Source organism: Pteropus medius, unplaced genomic scaffold (genome assembly GCF_902729225.1).
Source record: "Pteropus medius unplaced genomic scaffold, Ma_sr-lr_union100, whole genome shotgun sequence".
Taxonomy (NCBI): Eukaryota; Metazoa; Chordata; class Mammalia; order Chiroptera; family Pteropodidae; genus Pteropus; species Pteropus medius.
The window spans coordinates 57,349-79,513 of record NW_024352293.1 but is presented as its reverse complement, the minus strand read 5'-3'; the positions used below and the strand labels follow the sequence as shown (position 1 = coordinate 79,513).

The following is a 22,165-nucleotide window of genomic DNA, read 5'->3' as shown; positions in this document are numbered from 1 at the left end:
GGCCGTGAGGTTGAGGCAAAGAGAGTGAGCCTCTGTGAGGGAAAAATGCAGGTGAGGCCCTGGGGACGTCCCCTGAAGGGCCTGGCTGCCGAGGGAGGGGTCTGCACGGCAGTGCCCTCCATCTCCTGCATCCTTAGTTCTGTCCCCGCTTTAACTGTCTGAGGTAGTAAAATACTCTGATGGACCCCTGCGTGCACATACTGGGACCAGGAGGATTCATCTGACAGATCTGACAGAGGATTTCAGTGATCACTACCAAGGTCACAGTTATAAATGCAGAAGAAAGTATCTGTCCTCTTGGGAATTAAGATCTAGGTGAACACACAGGTCTTTCGACAGCATGGGAAGACCCCATAGAAGCCCTTTCAAATTCATGGTGGGTCCTGTTTATTCCAGAAAGGCTTCCTGGAGGAAAAGGTGGGAGCTGGCAGGACAGAGGAGCTGCCACATGTGAGCTAGTACCAGGCACGGTGCTTTGGGCTGGGGTCCCCCGGGAACTGGGTGAGTGACATCCTGGGACCAGCCCGGCTCTTTTCATATATTGCTCCCAAAGCCTACAACAAATGTTCTGCCTTGGCCCTTTTAAACTTAGAACTGGTTGTGACAATCTCTGGTTTAATGTCAAAGACTTTCTTGTCGAGCTCTTCTACGAACTTTTTCAGAGTTTCTGTCGGTGTCTCTCAAGTCTTTGGGTCATTCACCTTCATCCCCAGAGGACCAAGGAGTTAGACCTTCGTGCTGCCAAAGTGACCGTAATGAAATGTGTTTCCATCGACTTGGCCTTGAGTGGCACACCATGGTCGCCTAGCACTGAGCTTAGGAGTGATAGTGAAGTTACAGCAGGGAGAAGGAGCATTTGTAAATCAGAAATATAGATGGGGGTTCGCATGCGCAGAAGAGGACGCAAAGCACCCCGTTTCCCCTATCTTGACAGCAGAGAATCGTTCTGATGGATGGGCTGATAGAGCAAAGACTGACTCGAGCTGGTCCCTATTTTCACCAGGTGAAGGTTAGAGCCGCTCCTTTGTTGGAGGAAAAATCTAGGAGGCCTTTGCCTGGCAAGAGCCCACATGTCCCTGGGTATGTCCCCTCAGTCCACCAGGCCAATACCTGGCATCAGTCAGCCCATAACCAATGCAGGACTGCCAAATGGCTATGGAGGAAAAGATCTAGAAGCCAGAGGACGTCAGAAGTAATCCTGGTGTCCTGTGGGGGGATGGTAGACTAGGAGGGGGCAGCTCCTGAGGAAGCTAAATCACAGTGCTTGTGGGGGTGGGGAGTGGTTGGATGTGAATACAACCCCAAAAAGGAGAAGGCAGACTTGACAATTATGGGTGACAGGATTTCACATAGTCCCAGGAGATGGTGCCAACCTCCTCCTAGGATAGAACTTGCAAGCTTGAGAAAAAGGCATGAAATAGAAAAGGCAGAACTTCTCAGGCATGTAGTGGAGGCAGGGATCAAAGGGCTCAGAGAAGTGAATACGCCAGGGTAGGTAGACCGAAAATGCAGAAATGAACTGAAACCTGTCCCAGGTCCCGCTCAAAGGCGGTATAGGTCCACAGATCCACTCAGCGTCCAGTGAAACATGCTTCCTGGGAAAGTGTGAAGATAAACTTCAGATTTTCTTTGAGGAGAGCACGTATCGGAGGAGCACCAGAATTCCCAGAAAGCCCAGTGATGACTTGCTGAAGGTCAGGAAGAGTGTTAGGGTTTCGTGATTCTCAAACGGGCTTCCTGTAGTAATGCGGATGGAAAATGTCAAAATCCTGGAGGCCAAGTGGAAGTGCTCTCTGTCAGGAGCAAAGCAGATACGATGATCAACATGATGAGGAAGGTCAGAAATCCAGCAGGACCTCCCTAGAGAGCCATGACTCCCGCTCCCAAGCCCACGGTGACCGTCAGGCACAAGGGATGGGCAGCCGACCTGGATGCTTACTGTTGAACTCAAGGCATAAAAACAAGCAAGGGCAAAACACGAAAGTGGATGATCAAGAGGCTGAGAGTGGCCTCCCAACAACAGACTGGATTCTGTGTCCAGTTTCCAGAACTGAGATGCTTTTCAGACTTGGAACGAGTATAAGGAGAGGCCACATTTTGATGAGGACGGACCTTCCAACAAAGTGGCGAGTGCAAAAGTCCTTCCGGCCTTTCCCAAAGAGCCATGTGGCCATTGCCTTCAGTGAGTGCACATGGGCAAGCAGAAACTACCCTGACATTCAGATAAATCTTGTGAGTCAGTTTACATCTACCCAGTGATCTGAAGGATCATCATGTGCCCTGTTCTTGAAGTGGCGCCTGGGGGTGGGGCCAGGCGATAAACAGACACCTGTCCCAGGTCCCGCTGAAAGGCGATATGGGTCCACAGATCCACTCAGCAGTCATTCCACAATCCCTGGATCTGTAACAGGAATAAAAAGTCTTCGTAGTTATCGAACGACTTGTGGGCCGAGGCCTACCATAGTCGGGAAATTCAAGAATCATCTTCTCAAACTGTCTCCCCATTTCTCTCAATAGAATGTTAAAACAGTGTTTAATCTCGGATAAAGGGAGAGAGATGAGCGCCAATCTTAAGATCCATAAGGAGGCAGAGCGTGATCCGTGTCCTATAGTCATTGAATAAGAGTCCAGTCTGAAGACTTTCTGTAAATGACTAGTTACTACATATTTTAGGCTACACAGACCATAAGTCTCTTTGCAACTACTCAACTCGGCTGTTGTAGCCGGAAAGATGTTACAGGTGATACATGAGAGAATGAATGTGGCTGGACCTGCCACTAGGGCCCTATGACTCCGCAGCATCTATGATACTAGAGGTACCTGTGGTAGGACTTGGTGCAACGGGGGCTCAAGGGATCTTAGGGGAGCAGTGAGCCAGGAGGGTCGGTAGGGGTTTAGTGAGAGCCTAGGGTGGGCATTGAGCCCAGCGTGGTGGCAGGCTTGGAGCAGGACTGAGTGAGGGGCGGGAGCTGTGGGATCGCAGGTGGGACCGGTTGTCCCTGCTGTGGTGTGTGGGGGTGTGGGGTAATGTAGGGGGAAGGCAAGAAAACTAAAATGTTAAGTCAAGCTAAATTCGGAGACTGCAGGAAGCTGATCAGGCCCTATAGCCAGACCAGGAGAAAATCTGCACAAGAAGGAAAGGTTTCTGCTGGGATTGCTAACAACCCATTTCCCACACATGAAGGGAAAGCAGGAAAAGGACAGTCTTTAAGTGGCTCCCTACCCAAAATAAAATCATTCCAGTGGTTAAAACCATGCAGAACCTTTGGATCAGAGGCTGCAAATTGCCATCTGGTCTTTCAGGCCACACACTCTCACCCTTCTTCACAGTTGGTCCAAATCAAAGGCAAACGGGTAAACAAAGTCTTCAAACTCTAACTCACAGGAACTAAAGAATGATCTATAAACTGAACGCTCTGGGGCTCCCCTCAGTGCCTCACTCTGTCTCTGCCGCTGTCCTCATCTGTCTGGATTGTCTCTTCCCTCTGAGTCTCTCTGAGTCTCTCTTTGCCTCTGAGAGGAAACCACCCTCTGTCTATGGAGTGTTACCCTCTTCAGTAAAACTTCCCTTTTCACTTTAACTTTGTCATATATTTGAAATCTTTCTTGACAAGGACACTCTTCTCCGTCGACACAGGGCTCGAGTTTCCCGTGGGCCCCAGTTCTTCCCTAGGGCCCCGGGTCTGCCCGCTCCCAGCTGCCGGGTCTTCCATGCCCCGCCCCGCTCCTCCCACTCCCGCCCCCATGACTCTATAAAGTGTTCTTGCCAATTCAAGAACCGGTGCGGTTCAGGACGGAAGCCGCTGGAGGGCTGGGCACAGCCAGGAGCCTAGGGGGTTAGGAGCCTTCGGGTCGGAGGCCGCAGTCGGGGCAGCTCTCCGACGAGGGCTCGCACCTTGCATCGGCTTCGGCCGGATGCGCCTGCTCGGCCACCATTAACCGGCATTTTTCAGGCGCTGGGACTTCAGCCTCAGCCACGCACCTTTCTCTCTTGCCGGGGACCGCTAGGCAAAAATCCTTTTTCACCCAAGTCGCTTTTGCCAGAAGAGGGAGGAAGGTGGAAACACCCCGGACGCTTTCCCAGCTCTCCGCTCGGATAAAACTCCCTGCCGCGGTCGTCGCCCTGCCGGCCGCTCGTGGCCATGGCGCCAAAGTGGAGTCTTCTCCTGCTCCTGCTCCTGCTGTCGAACTGTCCCTGGGCGCGCCCCGGTGAGTTGCGAAGTAACAGGAAGTGGGGCGGTGGGACGCAGGGGCAAGAAGGCGGCAGGAAAGGGGTCGGGGCATTAGGACGGGGCACAGGGACTGCTTTCCCACCGGGTTGGCGAACCTTTCCATCGGGTGGCGCGGCCGCCCCCTCCTCAATCCTTTCTGGGGGCTCCTTTCCACTTTGGCGACCTCCGGGACTGGTTGTCGCCCTTCAGGCAAGAAGTCAGGCGAGAGACCGACTGAGATGGAGAATAAGTGCATTTGGGCAAATTGGGAAGCGGGGTGGAGCAAAGGGGAGGGCAGGAGGAGCGGCAGCACATTCTTCCGAAGCACCCCCACCCTTTCCGTGCACGTGCGCTTCTGGGGAGGCAGGAGCCGCAGCCCAGGGACCCCGGGCGTCAGGACATGGGGGCTTTTGCAGGATCGCGACCCAAGAACAACCCTATGTCCCTACTCTCATCACAGGACTTCTCCCCCCACTGACCCTGCGCTGCGCCCTTGAACTTCTCAGCGAGTTCTGCCCGCAAACCACCCATGAGCTCGCTTCCTTCCCAGTGAAGCTGTGGTCTCACTTGTCCCACCACAGCTCCTGCCACCTTATTCCATAGTTCTATGGGGATCCAAGAACTCCAGTGCTCCCGAGTGTGAAGACCCTAGTCACTTCCTCCCCCTAGTGGCACTTTATGACCCTTGGCTGAGGACACCCAGCAGTGTCAGGTCCACAGTCAGAGGGACAGGAAGCAGTTTCCAAATAGGACCCTAGAACCCAGGGAAGGGAGGGCACTCTTCTCTACTCTTCGGTCCAAACCCACATTTTCCACCTACTGAGGAGGAGGTCATTCAGGACACAGCAGCAAAGGGCATGTAGTGGGTGTTATGATCTTCACAGGCCACTTAGTGCCTGTCTCTGATGCACCACGCACCGTCAGCTTCTAGTGTGAAAGCAGCCAAGGACAGCGTAGAAATGAATGGGGAATCAGATCTGGTCACTGTCCTGGTTCCTTGACCCCACATTAGTGCATATAGGGTGTCCCAGATACGAGTGCCCCCTCCCCTGGGAAATCATCTCCCAGAGAGCTTGCTGGGTGTCTTGAAGAGCCAAAAGTAGGCTTTTTTTGCCTGTGGCTTCTGGGTGCAGAGCATGTGAGAGGACGTGTGTCCCACAGGTGCAGGAAACTGCCTCCTCTTTTCTCTAGACTGGATTCCTTGATCTAACGGGACCGTGAGTCACTGCATGAAGCCATAGGTGTGAGGTGAGGGTCGTGCCGGTGCAACTTTTCTCGTGTCAGAATCAGGGCCACCCGCTTCTGCATCTGTTTTGTTCCTTGTGCCCCTGCTCATTTCAGTGCCCAAAGAATCACTTGTATCTCATGATCACTGGGCCTGTCTGACTTAATGACTCCTGTGATGGGCACTGGGTTAGCCCATAACCAGAGGCCTCAATCTACAGGTCCCAGTGCTTTACGAGGAGCCTTTATAAATGGCGTGGATGTTCCTGTTCCAAGCGGCAGGGCCTTGCCTCCTAGCACTAGGAGTCTGTGATGTGATTCTCCAGTAGAAATGCCACGAAGTCCCCATAGCACCTAGTCCGACTACAGGTACCTCTCGTACCCCGGGGCTGCTGGGTCTTGTGGCCCAAGAACAAGGTCCAGCCTCCTTTCTCCATCCATGTATTGTGTACACGGCCTTCGTTCCACAGCAGCAGGGCTGAGTCATCGCAACAGAGACCTGTGCCTCGCCAAGTCTGAAATATTTAATATATATTCATTTATAGCGAGTGTTTGGACACGGCTGGCAATTAAATAGAGGTAGGACAGGGATCACACTCCTGCGTCTTCAGAGACGTTTTAAGGTTGAAACTCATCTGGATCATTTCATCCCGGATGAGATACCGTTTTAACATTCTATTTAGAAAAAAGAAACGACAGTTTGAGAAGATCGTAATTAAATTTGCCTACTCTGCTAGGCCTCGGACAACGTGCAAATGAATGGGGAACCTGCAAGAAATTCGATAACTACAAACATTTTGTGTTTCCATTACATATTTGGGGAATGTGAAATGTCCACTGTGTTGGTTCCAGATCCAAATGACAGTGCTGTGAGCAGGCCCTGGGGCAGGTGTCCGCTTATTAGGCACCACTTCAGTAACAAGGACCCACGGTGATGCTTCCGATCTCTGGGGATGATGCCTTCTCACTAGGTCCCAGGTGAACGTCTGGGTGATTTCTGCTCCCCGTGCCCCCTTACCCGCATCGATGGCACGTGGCTCTCTGGGGAAGGCTGGCAGGAATCATCGAACTTGCTGTCAACTTGAAAGGTCCCTCCTCGTTGGAACCTGGCCTCTCCTTCTAGTACTGGGCTCCAGGTCTGAGAAGTGGCTCAGTTCTGGAAACGGAGCAAAAGATTCGGTCTTCTTGTTGGGAGGCAGCTTTTAGCCTTTTAGTCATCCATCTTTGTGTTTTATCTTTGTTTTTATTCTTTAAATCCAGCAGTCTGTGGGTTGGCTGTCTGTCCACTTGGCCTTTAGTATCTCTGTCTTCTGTGAGCCAAAGGATCAGCTCTCTGTGGGCCAGGCCCTAGGCTGCCATTGCCATTTCTGATCATTTCAATAATTGCACAGTCCTTACTGATGACACGTGAGTGCCTGTACCTCAATGTATTTTTTCAGGATTTTTCATCCCCTTTAGTACTGGGAGCCCATTTCTGGAACACCATCTCCTACTGTCGAGCCCGGCTGTCGGAGACAGTCACCACCAAGCTTCCTGACGATGCTCTTGGGGAGGAACATTATTTCCTCACCCCTTGTACATTCTTTTTGACTGGTATAGTAATCAACATGAGACAGATTAACAGGAAAAAGGAAATTTTAATTTGGTACATTCATAGAAATATGATCCTCTCTGAAGTGACCAAAGGAGGCAGTTTTTTACCTTTTACACAAACAATGAATTTGTGAAGAATTGACAAGAATACAGGATTGGCCTTGAGGCAGTAAATTAGTAAAGAAGTGGCCAGGCTTGTTCATACAGCCTCCTGGGCCCTGGATTCCCCAGCTCTGGTGTCAGGATGTCTCTACCTCCTGGTGAAGGGAGGGCACCTTTCACATGGGAGATTTATTTTCTGCGTTCGGGGGGACAAAGGTATATCAGAGAGTACTTCTTCCACTGCTGTTTCTACAGTAACTTCAATTGGAAATAATATACCAAAGTAACATGCTTTAGGGTGTCCTAACTTGAACCCCATCATCACCGTTCAATCTTCATATGTTTGATGAACACAGAGTCCTACGGACCTTCCCATGGAGCTCAGTCGGTGGACATTTTCTGTGTGTTCTGACTTTTGTATTTTGTGGAGCCTTTTAATCCCTCCCTGTGTGTCTGCCTTGGAAGTGACTGATTTTTCTCTCCCAGGCGATGTAGTCAATTCTTTTCTCAGATTCCCAAAACCCATTCTAGTAGTAGGTGAGCACCATCTCCCAGGGCTGTGCTAAATCCCGAGACACATACTGTCAACTGTACCTTCTCAAGTGTTGGGCTGTCTGTCACCCCACGCCCACCGTCACCCAGCTTTCTCGGAAGCAGCCAGTACACTCTCTACCAGCTCCCGGCAGAGCTCGGGACATTGTTTGACACTCCCCCGGCACTTAGACCGTTTCTTCCCTCAGCCAGCCTGGTACATCCCTGCATTGCTTATGGACTGCCGATGCCGTACATTGGCCTGGTGGACGGAGGGGACATATGTGTGGTTTCTTGCCAGGCAGAGGCCTCCTGGTCCACCTCAAGCAAGGGAGGGACACTAGCCTTCCACTGGAGTACGGAGGGGCCGGGCAGGGTCAGTCCTCGCTCTGCCAGCTCAGCCATCAGAGGGAATCTCTTGCTATTACAGAGATGGGGAGAGGTGCCCGTGTGTCATGTCTTCCAACTCTGATTGTCACTTGCATTTTTCCTTTACAGGTGCTTCCTCTGTTTGCTATAACTTCACCATTACTACTTATGAGTACACGTGGTGTGAATTTGGAGGCCAGGTCAATGGAAGCACATTTCTGCGTTATACCTGTAGTCATAAAGCCGAATGTGATTGTCAGTTTCTGTCGACAATGGGGAATGTCACAAAGACCTGTAGTGTAGAGAAAGAAACTCTGAAAGATATGATGGAAAAATTCAAAATGATACTGCCTGAAATGAAACCAAAGAATTCTAGAACCAACAGTAAGTTTGAACGGCCCCGGGCAGAAGTAGAAAGGGTGTTGTAGGGATTGGGAGCTTGAATTTATGAAAATATTGGAAGTTGGTCCCAGCCAAGTGTCCCAGCAGCTAGGGGAAAACCCAGAGGATAGGGAAAGATTAGGTAAAAAGGAGGGTACAGAGGGCTGGCTCCCAGCTGGGGACAAAGCATCTGTAAAGAACTAGGGCTGACCTCTTTCCTGTGTGTGTTGTGGGGCAGATCTTCACACCCTGAAGGGCGAGATGACATGTCAGTGGGAAGCTAATGGACCTGCCTATGGAATCTGGTACTTCTACCTCAATGGAAATAAAGCTCTCCTTTTTGACTCAAAGAACGGAAACCAGACAGTGTTGAGTCCTGAAGGCGAGCAGTTAAACACATTGAACAAAGAGAAAGAGGTGTATGAGTTCCTGAAGAAAAACTCAGATGAAATGTGTGTGAGTTGGCCTAAGAAAATGAGGAATCAGAAGGATAATGCGTTGAACACAACAGGTAGATCTCTTGACATGACATTGACCTACCCCACAGTGCGCGTGCGTGTGCGTGTGTGCGTGTGTGTGTGTGTGTGTGTGTGTGTGTGTCGTCATTGATCCATCCGCAGTGAGTTCTTCCTGGGAGAATAATGGCCACAGGCGTGTCCTACCATCCTTCCTTCCCCTCCTCACCTCCTACATCTTGTCCCCACTGCACAGGCCTTCGGACCACTCCCCCTGGATTTCTTGCTGACCCCAAACATGAGGGCAGCATTCTCTTTCCAGACCTTTCCCTCTTCTTAACATCGCTTTTCTTTTTCGTCTCATCTGGTCTATTCCTAGAATCGTCAATAGCGCGTGAAAGGACAACTATTGAGAGGACGTTTCTACCACCTCCTCTTCTGTCGCTACAGGAGTGACGGGTCATATTGTATCCCTTCTTTCCCCCATTAGCTGCATGAGCCCAAGGGGACAGGGACCATCTCCTTTCTCTGTTCCAACCCCAGCATGTGTCCCTGCAGCTGCCACAGGTAGAGGGACCGAAACCGTCTGTGTTTTAGGATTAGCGGGTGCAGCAGAGCTGAGGAGACACGTCCTCAGATCAGGGGTCTGGACAAGGCTGTCACTCTCCTGTTTCCATTGCAGACCCAGTGACCTCAAAACGAACCACAGAGCCACCGACCAGGTCTCCTGCCACAAACCTATCCAAGACGACAATCTTCATCTGTGTAATCGTCCCTTCTATTGTTTTCGGCCTCGGAATCTTTGGCTTTTACAGATACAGGTACTGAGGGCAGAATTGAGTGTGAAATGAGGGGCAGATGGCCTGGAGTGAGGACCGGGAACAGTGAATTCCGAGCCCAACACCTGCCCCCTTGCTGAACCTTCTCATTGTGCAGATGAGACCAGATCAGACCTCATATCCCCTGAGAGCATCACTTGGACAAGCTCAGCACTGAGTTCTGAGATCTCCTCTCTGTGGGGAGGGGGAGGGTCCCCACCTAGGCTCAAGGCCTTTCGCCATTTCAGTCCTGATTCAGATTCTGTGTTTGGGAGAGTCTGTTTGGGCCCAGTGTGTGTGGTGTGGGGACAGCAGGCACACACGGCATGGGGGTATTCACATTCGTGTGAGAGCTGCATGGTGGCTCCGTGTGATGTGTCCAGGGGAAAGGGACTCATCCAGGGAACTGAGAGGAGAGAGGCCTGGGTCTAATCCCGGGACGGGGGGTGGAAGGCCTTGCAGACCCAACTCAAAAGCCTGGAGTCTGGGTTGTGCTCTCTCAGAAAGCGGCTTTGCGGACAACGAGCAAGGAAGAAGCCACCCAGTGGGGGCTGTGTAGGACAAGATGAGGAGGCCAGTATTCTCCGGACACCTGAGATTCCTGGTGAGCTCTCGGGCAGCCAATCACCTGACAGCCAGCTTCCAGCAGACTGGAGACAGAGATCCACTGAGGGGCTCTGCCTTGAGCAGAGGTGAGTAGGGAGACGGGTGTGGCTGAGCTGCCGTTGATGCTCACAGCAGAGCTGGACCAGGAATGGATGGGGCAGGGTGGGACCGGCATAGTGACAGCTACGTGTGCTGCCAGCTAAGAAGCCGGGTGAGAAGAATCACCCCAGGATAGAGGTGTCAAAATGAAGGCCCCGTTCCCCATCAGAACTACCACCTTGTCCTTTAGGCCCTCCCATCACAGGGAGAATCAAGAGGCGATTGAAGGGAGCATATTGAATCACTACTAGCTTTAGTCCTGAGCCGAAAAGGTCTGTAGCAGGGCCTGGGGCTGACTCTTTAGGTGCCTAAGTGGGGAGGAGGTGGGTAGAGGCTGCTGGTCCTAGGGCATAGGTGGCAGGTGCAAGGAAATTCATGACCGTCGTCAGGGCAGAGCCCAACATGAGGAGTGACTGTGTGCAGTAGCCCCAGGGGAACTGACCCAGGATTTCCTCAGCCACTGGGACCAACGCTTGTTCTTTCCTTCAGGCCGGCAACACACCCAGGAAGCCCAGTCTCCTGTGTCTGTCCTAGCGACTCTGATTTTGCATTGGCGGCCTTGGATGACCCGCTCTTCATTTATAGGCCATCAACACATCAGGATGATACAGTAGATGCAACATCTCGTGTCCTTTGTTGCATTTGCTGATTGCTTTGTGTGGTGCCTTTTTTTTTTTTTTTAACATATTAAGTCACTTCCTCTTGGTGCTGAGGAATGAAATTCCTACAGTGAAACTTTAATTGCTTGAATAAGAAAACTTAGCAAGAAAACATTTTCCATCTTCTCCCTTGATTCTGGAAAATCAGATACATTTCTGCATCATGATGTGCTCTTATAAATTACATTGCCCAAAAAATACGAAACCTCAGGAATTCTTCTTGTGTCCTCTTAAACAAACTCATTACATTTATGCAGAACAAAATTACATTTTTAATGTGTTTTTAGTAACTTATTACCCTATAATGTTTAAATAAACACCTGTATAGTCTAAGAAACTTAATGACTTGGAGTTTTGTTTTATAATCCAGTAGAGAATTTATGGCTTTTCACTATTTCTCCATGTGGTAGAGTAAATAGTACCAGTGATTCTACAATGTTTCCTGTGGAGAAGGAGAATTTGTGGATCACTCTTAAGTTAACATGCATCATATGTTGGTCTTAAACATTATCCTGATACTTGGATGCAAACCGATATTCTGACTCTTAGGCATTGAGAATCTTTCTGACCTTGCCCTGTTCCCACACTCCCAGCAGCAGCTTTACTGTGAGCCCCCGCCAGACTCACCTGCTTCATTTAGAATTTGGTCTTCACAGCAGACACATCACGACTCCTAAAAGTTGTTTTATTCCCCTATGGGCCAAACATCCGTATCAAAATATATAATGAACTCCTACAAACAAGTAAGGATAAGGCTACTTCTCCTAAATTTGGGCAAATGCTTCAAGCTGTCCACAGATGGTGAGTAAGCCTGTGAAAAGATTGAACGTGTCCCAAATCATCAAGATCAGGCAACATAGCAAGGGGACCCGTGGACACACCTGTGACCTTGAGAAAATGTCAGTGTCTCTGTAAGCGGGGACAGGAAGTGGAGCACCAGTTCTCTTCATCGTTAGCAGGAGCACGGATGGAGTCACTGCTCTCACTTCCCCACCACGTCCCGACCGGGGGTGAGGGTCCTTCCTACTCCACGAAGTCCCAGTGTTCGTCCCAGGCTGGCAAACATGGGCCAGAAAGCGTGTAGGCATTTGGTTGTTTATTCCAGTGTTTTGTGTCACAGCAAAAAGTGAACAATAGGATATCCTACTAAAGTAGAATGTGCTTTTCAGGGGAGTTAATAGATTTCTATTACTTCCTACTTCAGGCCAAATAATAAACTATCAAAATGAAACCACCAAAATTCCAGATGAAAACTGTTTAAACCTTATATATATATTTATTTATTTATTTATTTATTTGCTCATTTATTTATTTATTTATTTATATATATATAATACATACATATTATATATATATAATATGTATATATATATATACACACACAGACATGATTTATCATAAACATAATTTACATGTAATCAAATATCATTTTGCTTGTTTTATTTTTTTAGTGAGGCAAAATATACATAGAGTTAAGGTACATAAAGAACAATAATCTTAAGTCTCTAGCTTGATCAATATTTTATGTCATAGCCATACATTTTCCAAATCAAAACTTTAAATATTCTTGCAAATGTTATAGCAAAAATCGAATAGAGTCCTGCTTTCCAAAATGTGACATGATGTACGTGTGAGATCTCTGAATGACTAAGATTCCCTATGCAGCCTCAATGACTGCAAAACATCCTTTATATTACTGCCTTTGAATTATATGTCACTGCTATTTGAATTATACATCGATAAGTATGTTTTTAATAAGTCCTAGAGCCAGCATCTCGCCAGAGTAACCTGCGTCCCGAAACAGCCCAGGATTCTCCACACGAGTCCATAGACTTCCTGCATCCAAAGGGCCCACGAATATGTCAAACATGTTCATTTTGTCCCCCAAAGAATGTCTTTGGTAGGTTTGGAAGCTGGACTCAGAAGTGATCCGAGAGGAGATGCTCCCAGGAGAGGCGCCAGGAAAGGCCCTCAGAAACGCCCCCCACCCCAGCCTGGGGGAGAGGAGGAGGCAAAGTGTGGACTCAGCTGTCTGGTCTGGGCCTGGGCTCGGGGCTGAGGGGACTGGAATTGCTTAGAGTCTCTGGGCAAAGTGTCCGAGTTGCAAGACCCAGCCCAGCCCCGTTGGGCATGGATGGTGCCGGTGGCACCATTGACATCGGCCACAGCTCTGTGATCAAGGCCTGGACAAGTCCCCACCCACACCTCCCTGACCACATTCCGTACCTGCAGCTCCTCCATAATGTCCCCACTTTTCATTATGGAGCCTCCGCAGTCAGAGACACACAGGTCCTCCCCAGCACACAGGTACCCCTCACTTCACACGGTCACCCACACTGACTCTCCCTCTGCACACACTCAGCCCCAGCCATAAGGAGGCTTCCCATCTCCCCACATCCTCCCGACTTGGTAACTGTGTCTTTTTGGTGATCGCCATTCTCGTGTTGTGAGGTGGTGTCTCTTTGTGGTTTTGATCTACATCTCCCTGATGGCCGATGATGTGAGCCTCTTTTCGTGTGCTTGATGGCCATTTGTATTCTTCTTTGATAAAATGTCTATTTTTTTAAAGTGAGTCATTTGTCAGGATGTTACTGAGTGTCAGAGTTGTGTATATATTCTGGATATCAGCCCCTTTCCAGAGATACGACTGGAAAATATTTTTCTCATTCTGTAGGGTGTCTTTTCCTTTTCTGAATGATTTCCTTTGAAGCAGAAGCATTTTACATTTTAAAGAAGGCAAATTAATTTACTCTTCACTTTGTCATTTGTGCTATTGGTGTATTTAAGCACGTTTTGCCAAAGAAGTTCGGCAAGATTTATTCCTATGTTATTTTTCATTCTTTCATAGTTGTATTTTATAGACATTGTATATGTATGATCCGTTTTGAGTTAATTTTTACATGTGGTCTATTATCCTAAGGACACATTTATCGTTCCTAAAAATCATTTATCTCCTAAAGAGGACGACAGCCTCCCACAACCACACCCCCACCCGCGGCCTCACCTTTCCCTGTTAAAATCAGATTTCAGTCTGGATTCTAAGCTACCTCACAAGTTGCTTGCTTTTCCCTTGGTACACGGGGTCCTCATGTCCATAAACTTCTGTTTCTTTTTTGGTTTGTTACTCTGTCTTGTCTCAGAAGGGTCTCAGCCAAAAACTCAGAAGCGGAGAGAGAAATTATTTTTCCTCCCTTATAGGTGTCAAGAGGTCTAATTTCCTTCTTTTGCATGTGCTCTGGTTCACTTGAGTCGGTTTCTATGGATTCCTTTTCCTCCCGATTATCGATCACACTTTTTGCTTTTTAGCGGGTCCAGAAATTGTTCGACCGCGTGCTTCAACGTTAGGCTCTTGCACATTGTTGAATGTCGGTGGCCCTTCAGCAGTAGGCTCAGGTAGCCAGAAAGAAGCTGGCCATCTCCCAACCCCCAAGCGTTCGTGGAGGCCCAGCCTCCTCTCATCTTCACCCTTGACGCTGAGCTTCTGAACCCTGCTTTCTGCCTTCCTCGTGCTCCCCAATCCCATCTGCTACCGGAAATGCAATACCGCCTAACCTCAGCCTGCTGGGTCGGGGCACTTCAGTTCTTCCCAGTCACCTTCCACCAGGGGTTAATGTCAGAGCCCTGTGCCTGCATGTCAAGATCTTGCCCCACGTCTCCTAGAGTTTGGTTCAATTCTGCCCGCACGTCGGTGGTGTCTTCCTTCTTCTGCAGGTGAACTGCAGTTTGGACCTTGTTGTCATCACTATCACACTGAAGGAAAAGCTTTTTCTCCACTTATCCCTGAACTTCACACCAGGGCTGTCCAGGTCTGGACTGCAATTTGGCCGTGAGGTTGAGGCAAAGAGAGTGAGCCTCTGTGAGGGAAAAATGCAGGTGAGGCCCTGGGGACGTCCCCTGAAGGGCCTGGCTGCCGAGGGAGGGGTCTGCACGCCCGTGCCCTCCATCTCCTGCATCCTTAGTTCTGTCTCGGCTTTAACTGTCTGAGGTAGTAAAATACTCTGATGGACCCCTGCGTGCACATACTGTGACGAGGAGGATTCATCTGACAGAGGATTTCAGTGACCGCTAGTTACAAATGCAGATCTAGGTGAACACACAGGGCTTTCGACAGCATGGGAAGACCCCATAGAAGCCATTTCAAATTCATGGTGGGTCCTGTTTATTCCAGAAAGGCTTCCTGGAGGAAAAGGTGGGAGCTGGCAGGACAGAGGAGCTGCCACATGTGAGCACAGTACCAGGCACGGTGCTTTGGGCTGGGGTCCCCCGGGAACTGGGGTGAGTGACATCCTGGGACCAGCCCGGCTATTTTCATATATTGCTCCCGAAGCCTACAACAAATGTTCTGCCTTGGCCTTTTTAAACTTAGAACTGGTTTTGACAATCTCTGGTTTAATGTCAAAGAATTTCATGTCGAGCTCTTCCATGAGCTTTTTCAGAGTTTCTGTCGGTGTCTCTCAGTCTTTGGGTCATTCACCTTCATCCCCAGAGGACCAAGGAGTTAGACCTTCGTGCTACCAAAGTGACTGTAATGAAATGTGTTTCCATCGACTTGACCTTGAGGGGCACACCATGGTCGCCTAGCACTGAGCTTAGGAGTGATAGTGAAGTTACAGCAGAGAGAAGGAGCATTTGTAAATCAGAAATGTAGATGGGGGTTCGGATGCGCAGAAGAGGACCCAAAGCACCCCGTTTGCCCTATCTTGACAGCAGAGAATTGTCCCGACGGATGGGCTGACAGAGCAAGGACTGACTCGAGCTGGCTTCCTGTAGTAATGGGGATGGAAAATGTCAAAATCCTGGAGGCCAAGTGGAAGTGCTCTCTGTCAGGAGCAAAGCAGATACGATGATCAACATGATGAGGAAGGTCAGAAATCCAGCAGGACCTCCCCAGAGAGCCATGACTCCCGCTCCCAAGCCCACGGTGACCGTCAGGCAAAAGGGATGGGCAGCCGACCTGGATGCTTACTGTTGAACTCAAGGCATAAAAACAAGCAAGGGCAAAACACGAAAGTGGATGATCAAGAGGCTGAGAGTGGCCTCCCAACAACAGACTGGATTCAGTGTCCAGTTTCCAGAACTGAGATGCTTTTCAGACTTGGAACGAGTACAAGGAGAGGCCAGGTTTTCATGAGGACGGACCTTCCAACAAAGTGGCGAGTGCAAAAGTCCTTCGGCCTTTCCCAAAGAGCCATGTGGCCATTGCCTGTAAGTGCACATGGGCAAGCAGAAACTACCCTGACATTCGGATGGATCTAGTGAGTCAGTTTACATCTACCCAGTGATCCGAAGCATCATCGTGTGCCCTGTTCTTGAAGTGGCGCCTGGGGGTGGGGCCAGGCGATAAACAGACACATGTCCCAGGTCCCGCTCAAAGGCGGTATGGGTCCACAGATCCACTCAGCAGTCATTCCACAATCCCTGGATCTGTAACAGGAATAAAAAGTCTTGAAATATTTAATATATACCCATTTATAGTAAGTGTTTGGACATGGCTGGCAATTAAATAGAGGTAGGACAGGGATCACACCCCTGCGTCTTCAGAGACGTTTTAAGGTTGAAACTCATTGGGTCATTTCATCCAGGATTAGATACCGTTTTAACATTCTAATTAGAGGAAAGAAATGACAGTTTGAGAAGATGGTAAATTTGCCTACTCTGGTAGGCCTCGACTTGCAAGTAATTCGATAACTACAAAGATTTAGTGTTTCCGTTACAAACCCGGGGAATGTGAAATGTCCACTGTGTTGTTTCCAGATCCAAATGACAGTGCCGTGAGCAGGCCCTGGGGCAGGTGTCTGCTTATTAGGCACCACTTCAGCACCAGGGGCCCACGGTGATGCTTCCGATCTCTGGGGATGATGCCGTCCCACACTAGGTCCCAGGCGAACGTCTGGGTGGTTTCTGCTCCCCGTGCCCCCTTACCCGCATCGATGGCACGTGGCTCTCTGGGGAAGGCTGGCAGGAATCATTGAACTTGCTGTCAACTTGAAAGGTCCCTCCTCATTGGAACCTGGCCTCTCCTTCTAGTACTGGGCTCCAGGTCTGAGAAGTGGCTCAGTTCTGGAAACGGAGCAAAGGATTTGGTCTTCTTGTTGGGAGGCAGCTTTTAGCCTTTAGTCATCCATCTTTGTGTTTTATCTTTGTTTGTTTTTATTCTTTAAATCCATCAGTCTGTGGGTTGGCTGTCCGTCCACTTGGCCTTTAGGATCACTGTGTTGAATCAGCCAAAAAAGCGGCTCTCTGGGGGCCAGGCCCTAAGCTGCCATTGCCCATTTCTCTCATTTCAATAATTACACAGTCCCTACTGATGACACGTGAGTGCCTGTACCTCAATGGATTATTTCAGGATTTTTCATCCCCTTTAGTACTGGGAGCCCATTTCTGGAACACCATCTCCTACTGCCGAGCCCGGCTGTCAGAGACAGTCACCACCAAGCTTCCTGACGATGCTCTTGGGGAGGAACATTATTTCCTCACCCCTTGTAGATTCTTTTTGACTGGTTTAATAACTAACATGAGACAGATTAACAGGAAAAAGGAAATTTTAATTTGGTACATTTATAGAAATATGATCCTCTCTGAAGTGACAAAGGAGGCAGTTTTTTACCTTTTAGACAAACAATAAATTTGTGAAGAATTGACAAGAATACGGGATTGGGCTCGAGGCAGTAAATGAGTAAGGAAGTGGCCAGGCTTGTTCATACCGCCTCCTGGGCCCTGGATCCCCCAGCTCTGGTGTCAGGATGTCTCTGTACCTCCTGGTGAAGGGAGGGCACCTTTCACATGGGAGATTTATTCCCTGCTTTCAGGGGGACAAAGGTATATCAGAGAGTACTTCTTCCACTGCTGTTTCTACAGTAACTTCAATTGGAAATAATATACCAAAGTAACATGCTTTAGGGTGTCCTAACTTGAACCCCATCATCACCGTGCATTCTTCATAAGTTTGATGAACACAGAGTCCTGCGGACCTTCCCATGGAGCTCAGTCGGTGGACATCTTCTGTGTGTTCTGACTTTTGTATTTTGTAGAGCCTTTTAATCCCTCCCTGTGCTGTCTGCCTTGGAAGTGACTGATTTTTCTCTCCTATTTCCTTTTCTGATTCCCAAAACCCATTCGAGTAGTAGGTGAGCACCGTCTCCCAGGGCTGTGCTAAATCCCGAGACACGTACTGTCTACTCAAGTGTTGGGCTGTCTGTCACCCCACGCCCACCGTCACCCAGCTTTCTCGGAAGCAGCCAGTACACTCTCTACCAGCTCCCTGCAGGGCTCGGGACATTGTTTGACACTCCCCCGGCACCTAGACCGTTTCTTCCCTCAGCCAGCCTGGTACATCCCTGCATTGCTTATGGACTGCCGATGTTATACACTGGCCTGGTGGATGGAGGGGACATATGTGTGGTTTCTTGCCAGGCAGAGGCCTCCTGGTCCTTCTCAAGCAAGGGAGGGACACTAGCCTTCCACTGGAGTACGGAGGGGCCGGGCAGGGTCAGTCCTTGCTCTGCCAGTTCAGCCATCAGAGGGAATCTCTTGCTATCACAGAGATGGGGAGAAGTGTCTGTGTGTCATGTCTTCCAAGTCCAGTTGTCTCTTGCATTTTCCTTCACAGATGCTCCCTCCGTTTGCTATAACTTCACCATTTCTACTTATGAGTACACGTGGTGTGAATTTGGAGTCCAGGTCAATGGAAAGGCATTTCTTCAGTATGCCTGCAGTCAGAAAGCCAAGTGCAATTGTTACATTCTGTCGACGACGAGTCAAGCCACAGAGACCTGTAACGGAGAGGAAGAAAGTCCGAAAACGCTGACTGAAGAATTGAAAAAGATACTGCTTGACATGACAGGTGAATATTCTCCAACCAGCAGTAAGTTTGAACGGCCCACGGCAGAAGTAGAAAGGGTGTTGCAGGGATGGGGAGCTTGAGCTTATGAAAATATTGGAAGTCGGTCCCAGCCAAGAGTCCCAGCAGCTAGGGGAAAACAGAGGACAGAGAAAGATCAGGTAAAAAGGAGGGTACAGAGGGCTGGCTCCCAGCTGGGGACAAAGCATTGTAAAGATCCAGGGCTGACCTCTTTCCTGTGTGTGTTGTGGGGCAGATCTTCACACCCTGAAGGGCGAGATGACATGTCAGCGGGAAGGCAATGGACATGCCTATGGATCCTGGGACTTCTACATCAGTGGAAGTAAAGCTCTCCATTTTGACTCAAAGAACGGAAACCGGACAGTGTTGAGTCCTGAAGGTGCGCTGTTAAACAACGCATTGAACAATGACAAAGATGTGATTGGTTTCCTTCTTAAGAACCCAACTGAAATGTGTAAGAGGTGGTATGAGAAAATGAGGAATCATCAGGATGAAGAGTTGAATACAACAGGTAACTGAGCAGTAGGTCTTGAAATGAAACTGACCTACCCCACAGTGCTTGTGTGTGTGTGTGTGTGTGTGCGCGTGTGCGTGTGCGTGTGTGTGTGGTCATTGATCCATCCGCAGTGAGTTCTCCTTGGGAGAATAATGGACACAGGCGTGTCCTACCATCCTTCCTTTTCCTCCTTACTTCTTACATCCCGTCCCCACTGCACAGGCCTTCAGACCATTCACCGTGGATTTCTTGCTGACTCCAACAGGAGGGCCGCATTCTGCTTCCAGAAGTGTTTTTTTGTGACGTTCCTTCTTCTTAGCATCACTTTTCTTTTTCTTGGTCTCACTTGGTCTACTTCTGGAGGTTCTTCGAACCACTCCCAACGTCAGCTCCTGAGAGGACTTCTCTACCTGCCTCGTCACGTGTCACCTCCTCTTCCGTCATGGCAGCAGCGATTGGTTACACTGGGACCCTTGCTTCCCCCATTAGCTGTGGGAGCCCCTGGAGGACAGGACATATCCCTTCTCTTTCTGTCTACCTCAGGACCTGTCCCAGCAGCGGCCATTTGCAGACGAGGCACCATCTGCATCGTAGGCTTAGCTGGGCAGCGGGAGCGGGGAGGCATCTCCTTAGGTTGGGGGCATGGATAATGGCGGTCACTCTTGTGTTTCCATCGCAGACCCACCAACCACGGCCTCAGCCACAGCCCATTCCAAGGCCACGACCGTCACATCCACCATTTGGACTCTCCTTGTGGTCCCCACCTGCTTGATTATGTTTGGAATCACAGGCTGAGTCCTTTGCAGTAACAGGTACTGAGACAGAATTTAGGGGGAAGTGGAGAGGTAATGGCCTGGAGTGAGAACAGGGAAAGATGAATTTTCTGCCCAACACCTAAACCCCTGCTGAACCTTCTCGACATGGAAATGAGACCACGCCAAAGATACGTCACATCCTGTGACAGCATAACGTGGACAAGCTCAGCCCTGAGTTCTGATATCTCCTCACTGTCAATGCCAATAGGAAGGGGGAGGGGCCCACAGCAAGGCTCACGGCCTTTAGCCATTTCAGTCCTGACTCAGATTCTGTGTCTGGAGAGTCTGTTTGGGCCCAGTGTGTGTGGTGTGGGGACAGCAGGCACACACGGTATGGGGGTATTCACATTCAGGGGAGAGCTGCATGGTGGCTCCGTGTGATGTGTTCAGGGGAAGCGGACTCATCCAGGGGACTAAGAGGAGAGAGGCCTGGGTCTAATCCCAGGATGGGGGGTGGAAGGCCTTGCAGACCCAACTCAAAAGCCTGGAGTTAGGGCCGTGTTCCCACAGAAAGCAGAGTCATGGACAGGATGTAAGATAGAAGGTAAACAGTAGGGAATGGACATGAGAGTTAGAAGGAGGCCAGTTCTCATTGAACACTTGGTATCCCTGGCTGAGCACAGGTACAAATCACGTGACAGCCTGCTTCCAGCAGACTGGAGAGAGAGATCCACTGAGAGGCTCTGCCTTGAGCAGAGATGAGTAGGGAGACAGGTTGAGCTGAGCTGCTCTTGATGCTCACAGCTGAGCTGGACCAGGAATGGATGGGGCAGGGTGGGATCGGCATAGTGACAGCTACGTGTGCTGCCAGCTAAGAAGCCGGGTGAGAAGAATCACCCCAGGCTAGAGGTGTCAGGATGCTGGCCCCTTACCTATCAGATCTCCCACCTTGTCCTTTAGGCTCTCCCATCCATCACTGGAAGAATCAAGGCCTGAGTGAAGGGAGCAGATTGATTCACTACTAGCTTTAGTCCTGAGCCGAAAAGGTCTGTAGCAGGGCCTGGGGCTGACTCTTTAGGTGCCTAAGTGGGGAGGAGGTGGGTAGAGGCCGCTGGTCCCAGGGCAGAGGTGGCAGGTGCAGCGAAATACGTGACCTTCGTGAGGGCAGAGCCCAAAGTGGGGAGTGACTGTGTGCAGTAGCCCCAGGGAACTGACCCAGGATTTCCTCAGCCACTGGGACCAACGCTTGTTCTTTCCTGCAGGCCGGCGACGCAGACAGGAAGCCCAGTCTCCTGCGTCTCTCTCAGTGATTCTGATTTGTGATTGGCTGTCTTCGATGACCCGAAGTTCATTTATAGGCCATCATCAAATCAGGATGATACAGTCGATGTAACATCTCATGTACTTTGTTGCATTTGCTGATTGTCTTATGCGGTGCATTTTTTTTTTAAACATATTAAGCCACTTTCTCTTGGTGCTCAAGAATGAAATTCCTACAGTGAAACTTTAATTGCTTGAATAAGGAACCTTGGGAAGAAAACATTTTCCATCTTCTCCCTTGATTCTGGAAAATCAGATACATTTCTGCATCATGATGTGCTCTTATAAATTACATTGCCCAAAAAATACGAAACCTCAGGAATTCTTCTTGTGTCCTCTTAAACAAACTCATTACATTTATGCAGAACAAAATTACATTTTTAATGTGTTTTTAGTAACTTATTACCCTATAATGTTTAAATAAACACCTGTATAGTCTAAGAAACTTAATGACTTGGAGTTTTGTTTTATAATCCAGTAGAGAATTTATGGCTTTTCACTATTTCTCCATGTGGTAGAGTAAATAGTACCAGTGATTCTACAAGGTTTCCTGTGGAAAAAGAGAATTTGTGGACCACTCTTAAGTTAACATGCATCATGTGTTGGTCTCAAACATTATCCTGATACTTGGATGCAAACCGATATTCTGGCTCTTAGGCAATGAGAATCTTTCTGACTTTGCCCT

The 22,165-nt window shown here is 49.3% G+C and overlaps 1 protein-coding gene across 2 annotated transcripts; it reads left to right on the top strand.

The window, feature by feature from the left end:
* The first annotated feature begins 3,787 nt into the window (after positions 1-3,787).
* Positions 3,788-21,930, top strand: LOC120589466 (UL16-binding protein 1-like). 2 transcript variants are annotated; one of them, XM_039846995.1, is made up of 6 exons: positions 3,788-4,209; positions 8,160-8,414; positions 8,650-8,922; positions 9,549-9,687; positions 10,188-10,376; positions 21,423-21,930. In XM_039846995.1, the coding sequence occupies exons 1-6, from the start codon at positions 4,143-4,145 to the stop codon at positions 21,481-21,483; spliced, it is 984 nt and encodes a 327-aa protein (XP_039702929.1). In that variant the 5' UTR covers positions 3,788-4,142; the 3' UTR covers positions 21,484-21,930. The 2 variants fall into 2 exon arrangements, with proteins under 2 accessions (XP_039702929.1, XP_039702928.1); XM_039846994.1 differs by lacking the exon at positions 21,423-21,930 and adding an exon at positions 10,879-11,390 and having other exon boundaries at positions 3,791-4,209.
* Positions 21,931-22,165: the final 235 nt, after the last annotated feature.

What these genes read in the sequence shown, in the direction of transcription:
- LOC120589466 (XM_039846994.1), top strand. Translation starts at nt 4,143, where the DNA reads ATGGCGCCAAAGTGGAGTCTTCTCCTGCTCCTGCTCCTGCTGTCGAAC. An exon ending in TTTGGCTTTTACAGATACAG is followed by an intron (nt 9,688 to 10,187) that starts GTACTGAGGGCA and finishes GTGCTCTCTCAG; the next exon opens with AAAGCGGCTTTGCGGACAAC. An exon ending in GGGCTCTGCCTTGAGCAGAG is followed by an intron (nt 10,377 to 10,878) that starts GTGAGTAGGGAG and finishes TCTTTCCTTCAG; the next exon opens with GCCGGCAACACACCCAGGAA.